We start from the raw sequence: 15,241 nt of genomic DNA, 5'->3' as shown, positions 1-15,241 counted from the left end.
GGTTCACTTTAAAACAACTATTGTTAACTTTAGATTTAGACTTGAATATTCCCTAACAAATGCCCTACGGACCACCCTTTGCACACGACACTTCAGGGGCTCCGCGCTCTGAGCAAACGGGCGCGTGTGCACTTGGGCGGTGTGCACGGGGCGAAGTGTTTTGAGCTCGCTGAGAGACTGTAACTGGGCGAGTGTGGCGTCGCTGGAAGAGACGCATTAAAATGTGGGTCTCTGCACCTCAAAGCATTTTAGGTTTTATTCCTGGAAAATACATGATGGTTTTACTTCTGGAAAATGCATTTTCCAGTTATATTCTACATAGAAGCATCGTCACAAACTGTCAGATACTGACTCTATTGTATACCCGTCGCTGCGTTTGATATAGCAGGCTAGCGTTAGGTTTATAAACACGTAAACATTAACCGTAACGTGCTAATTCCATGTCAACGAGTCGGTTAGTTAATTAGCTAATGCAAGCTAACCTAGCTAAGTTACAAATCTGCGCATGCGCGGTGGTCCTCCAGCGAGCAATGGTTCCTAGCTAGCTAAGATGGTTCTCTTAGCTCGTTAGCCAGTCAATAAAGTAATTAAACCAGTCGGTCAAAACAAAAAGATTTGGGTAAGATGATTTACTGTAAGCTGTAGCAGCAGACGTCAAAATGGACGACGATCATACAATTTAAGTTTTAGCAACTCAAATAATCGAGCTAATTAGTCAATTTAACAGACGTTAAGTTAGTTAAACGGTTAGATACTCTCATTAGTGCGTTTATTATTGAGTTTATTTTGAGCGTGTAATATCGCTACTTTGCTTTTTCCTATTTATTTCTTATAGAATGAACCACGGATTGGTGGGTTAGTGGGAACGTTAGCAACGGTAGCTAGTTAGCGTCAAAAGAGCATTGCGAAGCTCCCGTGTTGCTAGGTAACCGAAGCCCACAGACGACGGAGGATTAAGCTGTTTATTCTATTACAACGCCAGAAGAGTAAGAAAAACAGGTATGTGTGGGCATTATTGCATCTCCAGCCAGACATTTCATCCCAGTTTTTATGCAGTAAGATTTCTTGAGTTTAACACTAAACCCACATTCTCCCTCTGCTGGACTGTAGCCCGTACATATCTCCTTTCTCGCTTGAAACCATCCCACCACCATGTTGGTCCCAATCTACACTCTCAAACTCAACCATAAGATTAACCCCCGCATGGTTACGATGGGAAAGTTTGATGGAGTTCACCCGTGTCTGACTGCAGCTACGCAAGCAGGGAAGGTAAGTGTGCCGCAGTGTGGCAGATCTGTTAACTCTGCTTTAGACGGAACGATTCAAATGCCCAACCTGTTCATGTTTGTTTTAAATGTGTCAAACTGTTCAGGTGTTCATACATAACCCTCACTCTCGAGGACAGAGGCAAGCATCTCACCGGCTGAGTCAGAGTGGCCAAGACTCTGATATCTCCTTGCTAAACATAAACCAGGCTGTGAGCTGTTTGACAGCGGGCGCCCTGGTGCCCAATGCCACGGGACATGCGCTTCTAGTGGCCTCACAGACCAATCTGCTGGCTTATGACGTACACGACAATGCCGACATATTCTACAGGGAGGTGGGTGATGCAGCGTTGAACATCCCGAAAAGTTGCGAAACCTTTGTAGTCAATCGTGTCAGAAATCCGGGGGTTAAAACATTCACTTCTAAAAGGGTCGATTGAAGTTTTGCTTCTGAGGTTGATGCTGTACTGCAGGTGACAGATGGGGCTAATGCCATTGTCCTGGGAAAGTTAGCGGACATCCAGAGCCCTCTTGCCATCGTCGGAGGAAACTGCGCTATACAAGGCTTTGACTATGGGGGAAATGACCAGTTCTGGACCGTAAGGCAGCCCGGTTTATTTTCGATTGTTCTTAAAGTCATTTGGAGAGATGACGATGCGTAACGTATGTTTTTCTGCTTAAAGGTGACTGGAGATAATGTGCGATCACTGGTACTGTGTGACTTCACTGGTGATGGGAAGAATGAGGTAGAGTACCGCAGCACTTTTTCACATTTACGGCATTTGGACGATGTTCTTATCCAGATCGACTTACATAGGCAAAAGAAAACAAAGCACTTTTGTGAGACTGATCCCAAACAAATTAGTCTGGTTAGTGACAGATGCTTTTAACATCCAAAAGTGTTTTTTGAATAGTCAAGTCCCTGAACACACTGATCTACTAATAGGGATTTATATGAAAACACTGAATATATTCTTTGCTGTTGTGAAGAAGAAAAATATATTCTTTGCTGTTGTGAAGAAGAAAACCCCCCCCCCCACTAAAATCCTTAACCTTGTTATCATCAACATTAATTTAATTTAAAACTAAACAAATGCGCAATACTTAAAGACTGAAACAGTAGCTAAGGTCCACAATCGCTTTGATGTTTTTTAAAATGATAGCCTGATCATTAGGACAACATTAAAATACTGAGCGTTAAAGAAAACTGAAACTGCTAAAAATTAAAGCTCAAAGTATTTTCTAGGTACTTTCTGTAAGGTACTACTGTTAATCACTTGGTATCAGTATTAGAAAAAAGCAGAAAATGACAAATTTAAAAGGGTTTATGGGATCATAGGAGTATGTACTTGCATTTATATTAAAACCACAAACATTCTTTCCCTCATACCTGAAGAACAAAACCTAAATGTTTTCCGATCATAGATGTACCAGTCACGTCACCAGCTGAAAGCTGAATGGTAGAAGTTTGATTCTCAGTTATCTTGCCTTTCATTGGCTTAATATGTGGCCATGAAGTCATTATTTATAACAAAATGGACACGTTTAAAGTTGACTGAATTATGGCGTCACATAAAATATCTGCTTGATATATGGAGGGAATGAATGAGGTATTCGAAGAGCCACAAGAGCATAGACAAATAGAATTTAAAATATAGCAGGGTTATATACTAACCAGTGAGACCAGGTTTCACCAGTAGATATATGGTAACAGTCTATGTGCCCCATCACAATTTACAATCCTTGTTTGATTTATAGCTGCTTGTGGGATCAGAAGACTTTGATATCCGAGTATTTAGAGAGGATGAGCTGGTGTGTGAGATGGCAGAAAACGAGGTAAATATGAAGGGATTTTCACAGTGGTTGTGTTATCGGATTCATGTGGTAAAAGTATCTTAGCTGGAAGATTGCTGGTGGTTTTCTGTTCTTCCCAGACAGTAACGTCGCTGTGTCACATACACAGCAGCAGGTTTGGTTATGCGCTGGCTAATGGTACAGTGGGAGTGTATGACCACACTGCCCGCTACTGGAGAATCAAGGTACACTTTTTTAAAATGTTGTTTCAATTTTTATTTTATTTTTAGGTGCAGTCACAATTTATTGTTCACTACACAAAGCACAGAATTAGTAGCCATGTTGTTAACTGTTGCTGTGTTTTTGAATCATCATCACTTGCTGTTTCTCTTGCTTGCAGTCAAAAAACCATGCGATGAGTATACATGCCTTTGACCTGAACGATGACGGAGTCGTAGAGCTCATAACCGGCTGGTCCAATGGGAAAGTAGGTCATGCTTCACGTCTGACTCGTATCTGTGTGTGTGTGTGTGTGTGGTCACTCTCTGCCTCCTTCCCAGCACTTACCGTGATCTCATTTCTCACGACGGTCCAGATCGATGCGCGCAGTGATCGGACCGGCGAGGTGATCTTCAAGGACAACTTCTCCTCGTCGGTGGCTGGGCTGGTGGAGGGAGATTACCGCATGGATGGGCACGTTCAGCTTATCTGCACCTCAGTGGAAGGAGAAGGTGACATTGCCAACCGAGAGAGAACATGTTCACCTTTCCACATCACATGAACATGCACTGATTGACAGCGACTGGGTCTGTGAGTTTAAGGTCCTGCAGTAACAATGTCGAACCTTAGTCACTGCACAGTCTTCCTTCAGTGTCCTCGTGTGGGGCATGTATGGATCAGTGCATTTAGCGCGCTCGGTTCGACGTCGGCCTGTTCCTTACGCCGTGTTGTCCCGCAGTACGCGGCTACCTGCCAGCCAGCAAAGACCTGAAGGGGAACCTGATGGACGTGAGCGTGGAGCAAGACCTTGTCAGAGAACTGAGCCAGCGTAAACACAACCTGCTCCTAGAGCTCCGTAACTACGAGGAGCATGGCAAGGTCCGCGCATACACACGCACAGGCGCACACAGACATACGTACACGGGTACGTGCTCACGATGCAGGTGCCACGCACTGTTGTAGGCTGGCACTGGTGCGTCTGAAGCCGAGGCTCAGATGGGGGTCATTCCTGCCAACACTCAGCTGCAAACAGCCCTGTCTGTGCAAGCAGCCTCGGAAAGTCAGAGGGGTCACGTAGAACTCAGCATCTCCACACCTAACGGTACGGCAGCTTCCCAAACAGCTCTCTAGCTGCACTACATACCACAAAGTATGTCCATTTCTTATGCCATATATTATTAGTATTATTAACACTAATAATACTTCCTATGTTGACCCAAAATAAATGCTTAATTTCATTTGTAGACTCTCTCTCTTTCTTTCTTTCTCTCTCTCTCTCTCTCTCTCTCTCTCTCTCTCTCTACACCCCCCCCCCAGAGACCATCATCCGCGCAGTGCTGATTTTTGCCGAGGGCATCTTCGAGGGCGAGAGTCATGTGGTGCATCCCAGTGCGCTGAACCTCTCCGGCTGTGTCTGTGTTCCCATAATTCCTCCTAAAGACATCCCAGTAGATCTGCATATCAAAGCCTTTGTAGGTGGGCGGACCAGGTGTGTGTTTGTTGATTTTTAAAAACATTTCCTAACAATATTCTTCCTTCATAGCGACTCTGTTGTTTCAGGCTAAACAGGACATGATCAAAGCTGCTTAACGGCGATCCTGCCATGTAGAGTGCTAGTGAGGGAGCAGCTCCCAGTGAGGCCTTTTAGAAAGATTCTTGTGTAGCCTGCGAGGCCCCCTGCTGGTTAGGAAGTGACTCTTTTTTTCAGCAGTGCTCCTTCTCAACAAGCCCAATAGGGGTCAGAAGTGTTGACTGAATTGAAGATTAACGCTGGACGAGAGAAGGCAGAAGTGCTGGATTTGCTAGATGATTTATGGTTGTTTTCTCTCTTCTCCTTTTTTTCCGGCTTCAGCACGCAGTTTCATGTGTTTGAAATAACACGTCAGCTGCCTCGATTCTCTATGTATGACCTTCACGTTGACCCTTCAACCCCTGCACCCACAGGAAGAGTCTCGTTTAGTATCAGTGACAGGCCACAAAGGGTAAAGCACGCACACCAACGCACACAAACAAACGTGCACATGAACACACACACAAAGGACTATCTATCACTCATATTGAATATCTCATGATTTTCTAATAATGCCAACAAGGACTTGCTCTGAACTTGTCTCAGTCACAAGCGCTGTGCTAAAGTTGGGATTCTGTTAACCATGCGCCTTACATAGTTTGGAAGTTCCGAGTCTGTAAAGTGCTAGCTGCCGCAAGATCTAGCAACACCAAGATCTAATGTCCACAGCTCGGGCTGAGGTCAGGGCTCCTGCCATCTGGGTGGGGTTCTCCTGTCGTGGCTGAAGGCCTCTTCCTGTATGCAGGTGGTCATGTGGCTAAACCAGAACTTTCTGCTGCCAGAAGCCATCAGCAGCCCAGACGTGACGTTCACTTCACTACGTGGAGGAGGCCTTCTGACCATCAGCATGCGCTCTAGCGGGGAAGTGCGTGCGTTGAAATGTGTAAAAGTCTTCAAAACTTCATTGCTGCTAGACTTGTTTATCAGACCCCCACTACCTCTCAGATAACACTGCAAACGGATGACATTGAGCTGGCAGGAGACCTGGTCCAGTCGCTCGCTGTGTTCCTGGCTATCGAGGACCTGCCCACAGAGGCCGACTTCCCAGCCTGCTTTGAGCAGCTCCGAGGCACCCTCACCGAGGCCAGTAACAGCATTTACATTTACAGTATCTCATCCAAAGCAACTTACAATCATGATAGAGTACAACTTGAGCAATTGCGGGTTAAGGGTCGTGCTCAGGGGCCCGGCAGTGATGCGACTTGACCCAGCAACCTTCCGATTACAAGTCAAGTACTTTAACCACTGAGCTACCGCTACAACTAAAAGCGACACGCGTAAACGAGTAGTGTGTGTTCAGGTGGACGAGTTCCACGCCGTGCGTCAGAAGATGACCGCAGCCATCGGGGATCACTCGAACCATATCCGAAACATGCTGGTGCAGGCAGAGGACGCTCGACTCATGGGAGACCTGTAAGCGCCAGGCAACCCAGTGACCTGCTGCGTCCCCTCTCGGTTTTTCTTCCTTTCTTTGTGCTTCCTATCCCCCCTTTGTGTCTCTTTTTTGTCTTACACACACAGACTCACAAACAACTGCTGTCTTTTTATCTCACAGGAAGACCATGAAGAAACGTTACATCGAGCTGTACGACCTCAACCGAGACCTGATTAGTGAATATAAGATCCGGTCCAACAACCACAGTGCTCTTCTATCCCGTCTTAAGGCTGTAAACCAGGCCATTCAGAGAGCCGGCAGGCTGAGAGGTGGGTGGAAGTCTTTAGGCTGTAAACCCTGGGCCGCTTGCAGACAGAATGTACAAAAAACTGATGGCACCATGGAAAATGTTTTCTCTGTCCATGAGATTTCATTTATGAGGAATGTCCAAATATAGCCCTCTCTCCTCTCTCAGTGGGAAAACCAAAGAACCAGGTCATCAGTGCCTGCAGGGACGCAATCAAGAACAACAACGTAAACGCCCTGTTCAAGATCATGAAAGCAGGGACCGCGTCCTGTTGAGTGCGCCCTCTGCTGGCCGTCCGTGTTACCTACAGGACAGCAGCTCTGGCTCTGGAGATCAGACCAAGTCTCCTCCCACGGCTGTGGCTGACACACACACGACTAGTCCAGTAATTAATTCCTACAGAGTCATGCAAAACACCGCGGAGAAGAACATCTACTCCAAACCTCTAAATGGCAGTGTTGTATGTAGAAAAGTAGCTGCAAGCTGTTTCCTGCGTGAACACACAACTGTGTCCAGGGAACAAACTGTATGAAGTTGCGTACTTTTTCTAGGTGTACATAGGCGCTTTGTATCGACTTTGTGTACGTGCAATATATTGATTGCCAATAAATGGTTCAGTAAATGATGTACAGTTATCGTTCCGGGGCTGGCTGAGTCAGACGGAACCGACTGATCGTGCTTGCCCGGACCGAGCCATTATTTCCCTCGCGCGTATCTTCCTGCGCGCTCCTTTGGTCTGAGCGCGAGCGTAGGCATCTGGCTCGCAGTGTTGTGTACGTGTGCATTTTCCCGGTTCTGGGGGTTGTTTTGGAGGGTGTAGGTTCTTCACGCAGGGCAGGTAAGTAGCCGCGTAACGCTGCAGGCTCCGTGCTTCTTCCACCCTGCTGTAGAGTTGGAGATGAAGGCGCTGGGGGGTGTTACCGCTTCACTGACGTTTGCGGGAGGTGAAGGCTTTAGGACAGGGTTCATTCTTTCCACGTTAGTTTGCCTCTGGCAAAAGACAAAAAAAACCCCGACATTTCTGCAGCTTGGACCAAAGTAAATGAAAGGACATTTGATATTCTGCTTTTCTTATATTCTTACCAGCAAGTCCCCCAAAACGACACTAATGCCGCAGTATTTCTGGAACACTGTTTTGTACAAGTAATCCAACGTCAATGAACAGACTTTTTTCGAGGTAAGGCAAAAAATGCAAGTACAAAATCTTATTTATTAAAGTAACGTCACGTTTGTTTTTAAATGGTGACGGCCAAAGTTTATTATTCTATACACTAAAGTACATTCTGAAACGCTCTACGTAGCTTCATGTTCTAAAGCGTTGACCTAGAAATATGTCGCTGCGCTCACGTTACTAGTCATACGCATTCTCCACTCCGAAAGGAAGTAGAGCAACATTTGCGTTAAGCCTTTGCCCAGTTTACTTTAAGATTCTCTCCATTTAAACTGATTATAAGGAAATGCTTTATCTAAATATTACTACTTTGACATTACCCTTGACATATGACTATTGAACGCAGGTAGGACTTTAATGGTAAATGATTTGATGGTATAACAAGTATATTAACTTGCTGATTTGTATCTAATCTAATACTATATACCTGTTTCTAGGAACTTTTTTTTTTTTGTGCACGAGAGATGACGGCCTTAAAAATGAAAATAATCCTGAAAGTTTGTTAAGCGTAGTTAAAGCTGAGAGTCTCGCATGTATCTCAGATTGCTTCGCTCAGAGAAGAAACATCTCCCGGGTGGATGCAATCAAGTTCACACAAACAGAGGAGTCCATCGTTGCTCCAGATTGGCTCTGGAGTAGGAGTTACTGCCAATGAAGAAACACTAATATGCTAAACTCTCAGACGCGATGACTGTGGAGATCCGTGGCGGCGAGACTTGTTAAACTTGGCTTGCAGTGTCTGGAAAAAATGAGGAGAATCCACATAAAGGGAGACGTGGCCTGCACACTAATCCTGCTTGTGCTTCTGTGCATATTGTTGTATGTCCATCAAAGTTTAATAACCACCTGGGAGGTGGTGCACATTAAGAATGACTCTGCCATCTCCAAAGATCTCCTAGAAGCCACAGCAAAGGCATGCTCCTGCAAGATTCCCGATGTGCCCCAGTGCAGTTCTGGGCCTGAGTTGCAGGCAGAAGCCAGGTCCAGCAAAGTTCTGAAGACTCCTGTGAAGTTAAAGAAAAGGGTTGGGAATAACAAAACTCCGACAAAAGCCAGTGTTAGTCCGACTCCGTTCCACTTTGACTTTGAAGGTTACCTTCGCAAGAAAGACCAGAGGGAGTTTGAGATGTTAATCAACCAGCCGGAGAAGTGTTCCGGGCCTGAAGGTGCACCTTATCTGCTGATCGCCATCAAGTCAGTGGCAGCAGACTTTGACAAGCGGCAGGTAGTGCGACGCACATGGGGCCGAGAGGGCGTGGCCCTGAATGGAGTGTCCATCATGATCGTCTTCCTGCTGGGAGTGCCCCAAAATGCCACGGCGCTCCCAGTGTGGGACAAGTTGTTGACGTACGAGAGCCGAGCGTTCCGAGACATTCTGCTGTGGAACTTCGAAGACACGTTCTTTAACCTTACACTGAAAGAAACTCACTTCCTCCGGTGGGTGAACACAACCTGTTCCAAAGCGAAGTTCATCTTCAAGGGAGATGTAGACGTTTATGTTAACATCGAAAACATTCTGGAGATGCTCGGGGACAGGGAGGCTGATCGGGACCTTTTTATTGGGGACATCATCATCCACGCGAAACCAATTCGCAGACGTAGTAGTAAATACTTTGTGCCCGAGTTTATGTACGGCCAGGGGATGTACCCGTCTTACGCAGGCGGGGGCGGCTTCGTCATGTCAGGGCACACTGCGCTGAGGCTGCACATGGCCTGCAAGGAAGTGGAGCTCTTTCCTATAGACGATGTCTTCCTGGGAATGTGTCTCCTCCGGCTGGGTCTTCAGCCCACACGGCACAAGGGCTTCCGCACCTTTGGCATTGTGAGGCCATCGGCGGCGCCGCGCCTGCAGGTGTACGACCCCTGCTTCTACAAGCATCTGATGGTGGTGCACGGCCTGACGGTGCCCCAGATCTGGCTCATGTGGAACCTGCTGCATGACCCCGGTGTGCACTGCCATAGCAGCCAAGCTGCCGCAGTGTTACCCTTCAAGTGGCGAGACAAGACTCCTGACACCGCTATGGATACTGGGAAACGTGACTATGAACTACAAGTGTTTGTGAAACACTAACGACTTTATGCTTGGACTGCAGGGCCTGTGAACGTTTAATGCTGGAGTTTTAAAGGCAGAAGTGGAAATTGTTTAGCTGTTCCTAAATATTTAAACATGTAGACAGTACAGAATTCTGTAGAGATTAATTTGTTAAATGTGCACATGAACCTTGAAGGGAGTTTGGCAACTACAATTTTTTAGCTGCTGTCAAAGATGAAAGATTTATCCATTTACCCAAAGTTTTTCCGTGGATTTTGGTGTCAAAAACCTTTTTTTTTTTTTTTTTTTTTTTTTTTTTTTAAGTTCCAGATACCAATGTTGCAATCCCTAGAAACAAACTCTGGAGGCAAATTACTTCGTGAATCACATTTTGTGAGTGTTATTATCTGCCTCAAGGTTACTGACCTAGTGCTAAACATGAGCACTAATGGATTATTTAATACTCTCTATACTCAAAAGTGAATAACACTGCTGGTCTGCATTTTTACTTCTGTTTTTAAAAGTGTTTTTTTCCACGAGCAGTATTTCCCACCTTCATCTAAATACACTCTGCTTTGTGTAATGTCTGCTGGGGGTTGCGGGTTAAAGCATAGTTAATATATCCAGAACACTGAAACCACAGGGGAAAAAAACAGGAGTCGTTCCCCCTCGTTTTTATTACGCCCAGTCTTCAGATGTTATTGTTGGTGTTGAACACACTGTACCAAAATGTTTAACAAACAAATGCAGTTTATAAAATTGAAAGTATTGTGGTTTCCGTAGATTAGATGAGTAGATACTAGTCACAGCGTCTTTGCATGAGTTCAGGAGCATTGTGTAAGCGTTTAGCCGACCTATTCAGTGAATTATTCACCACAGCTAAAGTTATTGCTTTCAAAAAAATAAACAAAAACAATACATGCCTGACAAATAGACTTTCTGTTATTTTCTGACCAAAAAAAAGAGATCAGATACAAAACACCACATTGCAATTAATCATGATTCACAATTTTTAATTAAGGAGCCCATTTCCAGAAATGGGTGAAATATACTGAATCCACAAAAAATACTCACTTTCGACAATGGAGGACACGTACACTGTAAGGAACACATCACATAGCAGTAATATGTGCATGACACTGAATGGAAGTTGTCTATTTCTAAACACAATCTGTAATTCGGTCTGCAATGCAATAAAAGAGGATAAAGACTGAAGAGGAAATGGAACGAATCAGAACCCAGCTGATGAACGTAGAGCATTCACAAAAAGAGAGAGAGAGGGAGAGATCCACCTGAGATTGGACAGGCAACCAGCGTACCAGGTTGCCGTCTCTTAACGGGACGCCATCTAACAGGCAGGATCTCGTCACTGACCAGTGGTTGTGTTGCTCCTTCTTCTACTTATACTGAATTCACAGAGGATGAGCTTAGCTTAAGACTCCAGTTGCGTTAAAAAATAAAATAAAAAAAACTGCACACACAGACTCACTCAATGTGAACGTAAAAGTTATTCATACTAATTTACTAATTTAAAATAGTTTGTATGAAAAGTGCAAGTTCCGGTTAACAGAAACATCACAACCACTAGTACGAACTTCACATCACGGAGGACCGTCAGCTTGTGGGAACTCTGTAGACTGGACATGGCCCCCGACCTTGACTTTATGCCCCACCCACCCTTCATCAGATGAGTTCATAGACAGAGACTTGGCTGTTTATCCAACACTCAGACAGAGGACTGTGAACATTTGGAGACAATAAACAGTCCATCAGTTTATCTGTACATGCTCTATAATAAACAAAGCAGATCAGTTTCATTTACAGAGCAAGTCACGATGGGCTCGGAAGGTGACGAGGCACAACGTTAACAGCGGGTTTAGGCTTTTTTCGTTCTTTTTCCTTGGTTTCAAACTCACCCTTAAGAGAAGGGTGAAACGGAACACATCAACTGCTACCATCCTTGCAAACCAAGCAAATGCCAGAAAAAAACAACCCCACAAATAAACAAACAAACAAAAAACCCCAAACAAACAAACAAAAAAAACACCTAAAATGCTGGATCACCCAATGTTAAATACAAGCAGGGGGGACTGATGGAAAGGTCCATCATACAGGTGGAACCCATGAGAGTGCTACAGTGGACCACACCACCACGCCCTGGACCAGGAGGCCCTGCCTGTCCTGGCTTTTAGCACGAGCACCACCAACACCATGGTTCTCTCCACTGGCAGGTGTTCCACCCGCCTCCTGCTCACGGCACAGTCAGAGCATACGCCCCCTGCTACGGAGTCCCTTAAGGACCACCTGTGTTTGAAAACTTGCAACTCTTCACAGTTAGCAATGGTAATGGATACAGCAGGAGAACTCCAGACTTCCAACTGAATGTGAATCGCTAAGGTACTGTTAGTTTAGATGACAAAACAGAAGAACATGCTATTTACAGATTTGTACATGGACAGACAGATGCACAGCACTGCAGAACGTCCCACATATAACCAAGAAACAGGCAGAAACACAGAGGCAAAAGCTGTGAAGGAGAAAGCTCCCAGGCACATAACTGGGGATATCTATCATTACAAAGCATCAGCACAGAAATGCCATTTAAACAATTCCAGGGAATTACAAACAAAAAGAGAATGTTCTTGTTCTCTGGTAAGTTAAGGTCACGTCTGATGAGAGAATTTAAGATCCTGGACAGTTATTTCTTTGGCTAAAGTTTTGGCAAATAAGGGAAAATGCACAGATGAAGAATGGCTCTGAAAGGCTTTGAAGACCAAGAGCTCAGCTGAAGATGGTGTGGCAAGAAGGGAGCATGGAACGCAAACGAGCTGAAAGGGCAAAGGTCACGTGATCAGGAGTGGGGCAGAGAATGCCAGGCCAATGTCTCCATCCAGTTTTCTGTGTTAAGAGCTCCCAAGTCCAATCCATTTCCATCCCATTCTCCATTCTTATTTCTCTCCCCAACACTCAGTAATCCCAACAGTCCTCAGTGGACAGAAGAGAAGTGCCAAGTAAAAAAGTTGTAATTTTGTTTTAGTGCAAATGTTTAAAAAAAAAAAAACAACCCAAAACTGACATCAACCTAAGTTGCAACAAAACAGCCACCAAAAAAAAAAAAGAAAAAAAAAGAGACCAATTTAACGTGCTGAAGTTCACACTGCACAGCACTGCGACGGGATTTAACCTGTGTGTGTGTGTGTGTGTGTGTGTGTGTGTGTGTGTGTATGCAAGTCTGTAGTTCAACATGTTTACAAGCAAACTCCCATATGTGGTGTGCAGTGCATTTGTGCTTCTTATTTTGTAGATCATACACACCTAATTCCTTAAACAAAGCACAAAAAGAAGCAACACTTTATTCATGCACCGGCTGCTGAGGTTCCCAAATCCTCCGGCATGTTCTGAGCTTCTGAGCGCGTCGTCTGCTTGTGCTGGTCACTGCCTTGCTGAAGCGAAGGGAACTGAACGTGCTTAAAGTGTTTAAAGTGTTTGAAGTGTTTAATATGCAGAAGAGGAAACGGTATCAAAACGTATGTCACATATGCCCTTTGGTGTCAGTGTCTGGTGAGGGATCGATTTAGAAACAGAAAGCCATTCATAAAAACAGCTTCTTTAAGCTTATGAATATATACACAAGCAATGCTTGTTCATGTAAGAAAAAGAATGAAGTGCATGTATGTGTCAGAGTGTGTGTGTGTGTGTGTGCACGCACGCGCATGAGACAGCGTGCATGAATATCACATCACTGTGCTGACGCTGACAGGTGCAGAGTTGGAAATGCAGCTCAAGGGGGTGTGTTGCAGGATAAATGGAGGGGGTGGAGCCTCTGCTAGCTGCCTCCAACCTGTATATGCAGGGTGGGAGGGGCTAGGGGCGGAGCATCCATTTTCGAACACAGCTGGGGGAATTAGGCAGAGCTTCCAGCACGTGGTTATTCAGCTGGTGGGAGGGCAGCTGTGTGTGTGTGTGTGGTGGGGGGGAAGGCACACTGTGCTGGTGGGCTCCAGGGCTCCACAGCACCCTATGTGGCCAGATGGGCATGGCTGGCACCTCAGTGGGCACCGGGTTCAGTGCAGCACTGGCGGGGAGCTCCGTACAAGGTCACTGACGCGATGTGGTTGTTCTGCATCACCTGGAGACAGAGCAACACACAGGACAGAGGGTTCACATGTAGAGCATTGCAGGGTTGCACATCAGCTCCTTAAAGCTAGTGGAGGTACAGTTGGACACTGGAACAGATGTTCCGACAAGGGAACAAAAGGTGCATGACTGTCTTGGACTTAATAAACAGCAACTAAAAATGTCAACACAGTCCAGCTGTATCAACCAATCAGGAAGCTTCTCTATGAGAGGGCAGTTCTCTGTACCTGTCAATTATTTTGTGGGAGGACAGGCTAAGTGCTTAGATTCCAAGTGTTTGGAGAAGAGTTTGGGAAAAGATCTGGAAGAAGGGCATGAGATTGAGGGGAGGGGCTGGACTTCAAAAACTTTGAATTAAAATATAAAACTCAGCAACTTTATATGAAAAGATTTTCATGTTAAAAAAAAAAAAAAAAAAGAATCCATAGCCAGAAGATTTTCACACAATATAACTGTGACAGATTCTCAAACAAACATCCCTGAGTGAGCAGAGCTCTGAAGATCTCTCCTACCTCAAAGATCATCCTCTGGAAGCCAAAGCAGAAGGTGGAGCCGAACGGGTTGGTGTTATTCGCAGACGATGACCTGAGAAGAGGAGCTGCGTTCAGTCCCTGAATCAAAACCATTTTCCCCACAGCGGTAAATCTGTTTTTAGGTTTAAGGGAAGACTTAAAGTACAGTAGTTATTCTTAAAACAGTGCTAAGTTCTTCCCCTCCAACAATTCTTTGAGTTCATTAAACAAAATAATTGATTCGACAATATTCGCTTTCTTTTGGTTCCTCAGTCAAGATGGCCTAATTCTGAAGTTCTTCCCCTCCAACAGATTTTTCTTCAGGTTTTCCTAGCTCTATGTCCATATGTCCAGCTGGAGTCCTACCTATGAAGCACCACTGGCTTTTCCATAGGGTGTCCCAGTAACTCCTGGATCTGATCCCACTGAGCAAAAGGAGAAACACATTCAGCACCTTCTCAGCACACACACACCATGCAGCACTGTTTAACAGTGTACATGTGGTGGTGAGCATGCACCTTGCTGTAGGTAGTAACTATGCAGTCCTCTCCCTGGACATCAGCTGCGTCTGAAACACAGGCAGGAACAGTCAGTCCTCTGGAGGTGCCAGTTCACCACGGGATGCACAAAGACACACAGACACAACGCATGTTTTCACCCACCTTTCTTAATAATGAGGGGAATCTTGAAATCACATCGATGGTATCTGAAATCAGAAGACTGCACAGTAAACGACCTGCTTGTGCTGAATTCAGTGTTGATTTCTATGCAATTTTTAATTTGTTTGTAAAGACGTCTGGATGCTTTTAACAAGAATCATCATATTTTGATGACTTTTATTCAGTTCATGCTCAGCAGC

At 45.1% G+C, this 15,241-nt stretch overlaps 3 protein-coding genes across 5 annotated transcripts in view; 2 read left to right on the top strand and 1 right to left on the bottom strand.

The window, feature by feature from the left end:
• Positions 1-107: 107 nt before the first annotated feature.
• On the top strand, positions 108-7,159 carry bbs2 (Bardet-Biedl syndrome 2). 3 transcript variants are annotated; one of them, XM_035525252.2, is made up of 19 exons: positions 108-223; positions 836-999; positions 1,111-1,269; positions 1,373-1,600; positions 1,739-1,864; positions 1,949-2,011; positions 3,024-3,101; positions 3,200-3,304; positions 3,460-3,546; positions 3,655-3,790; positions 4,018-4,157; positions 4,242-4,380; positions 4,596-4,767; positions 5,131-5,260; positions 5,594-5,713; positions 5,794-5,931; positions 6,149-6,261; positions 6,404-6,552; positions 6,699-7,159. In XM_035525252.2, the coding sequence occupies exons 3-19, from the start codon at positions 1,153-1,155 to the stop codon at positions 6,803-6,805; spliced, it is 2,148 nt and encodes a 715-aa protein (XP_035381145.1). In that variant the 5' UTR covers positions 108-223; positions 836-999; positions 1,111-1,152; the 3' UTR covers positions 6,806-7,159. The 3 variants fall into 3 exon arrangements, with proteins under 3 accessions (XP_035381145.1, XP_035381146.1, XP_035381144.1); XM_035525253.2 differs by lacking the exon at positions 108-223 and adding an exon at positions 256-619; XM_035525251.2 differs by lacking the exon at positions 108-223 and having other exon boundaries at positions 256-999.
• A 130-nt stretch (positions 7,160-7,289) lies between these two features.
• Positions 7,290-10,078, top strand: b3gnt9 (UDP-GlcNAc:betaGal beta-1,3-N-acetylglucosaminyltransferase 9). Its single transcript, XM_035525254.2, has 2 exons — positions 7,290-7,707; positions 8,139-10,078. The coding sequence occupies exon 2, from the start codon at positions 8,450-8,452 to the stop codon at positions 9,770-9,772; it is 1,323 nt and encodes a 440-aa protein (XP_035381147.1). The 5' UTR covers positions 7,290-7,707; positions 8,139-8,449; the 3' UTR covers positions 9,773-10,078.
• A 652-nt stretch (positions 10,079-10,730) lies between these two features.
• Positions 10,731-15,241, bottom strand: part of phaf1 (phagosome assembly factor 1) — a 9,340-nt gene continuing 4,829 nt past the window's right edge. Inside the window, exons 12-16 of the mRNA XM_035525255.2 lie at positions 15,045-15,088; positions 14,901-14,950; positions 14,749-14,807; positions 14,383-14,455; positions 10,731-13,862 (exon numbers count right to left, since the gene is read on the bottom strand). Coding sequence (XP_035381148.1) covers positions 13,782-13,862; positions 14,383-14,455; positions 14,749-14,807; positions 14,901-14,950; positions 15,045-15,088 — 307 coding nt within the window. The 3' untranslated portion in view covers positions 10,731-13,781. The remainder of the gene's footprint in view (positions 13,863-14,382; positions 14,456-14,748; positions 14,808-14,900; positions 14,951-15,044; positions 15,089-15,241) is intronic.

Source organism: Electrophorus electricus, chromosome 6 (genome assembly GCF_041902795.1).
Source record: "Electrophorus electricus isolate QZ-2024a chromosome 6, ASM4190279v1, whole genome shotgun sequence".
Classification (NCBI taxonomy): domain Eukaryota; kingdom Metazoa; phylum Chordata; class Actinopteri; order Gymnotiformes; family Gymnotidae; genus Electrophorus; species Electrophorus electricus.
The sequence above is the reverse complement of the archived record's forward strand: the minus strand, read 5'-3'. Positions and strand labels throughout refer to the sequence as shown.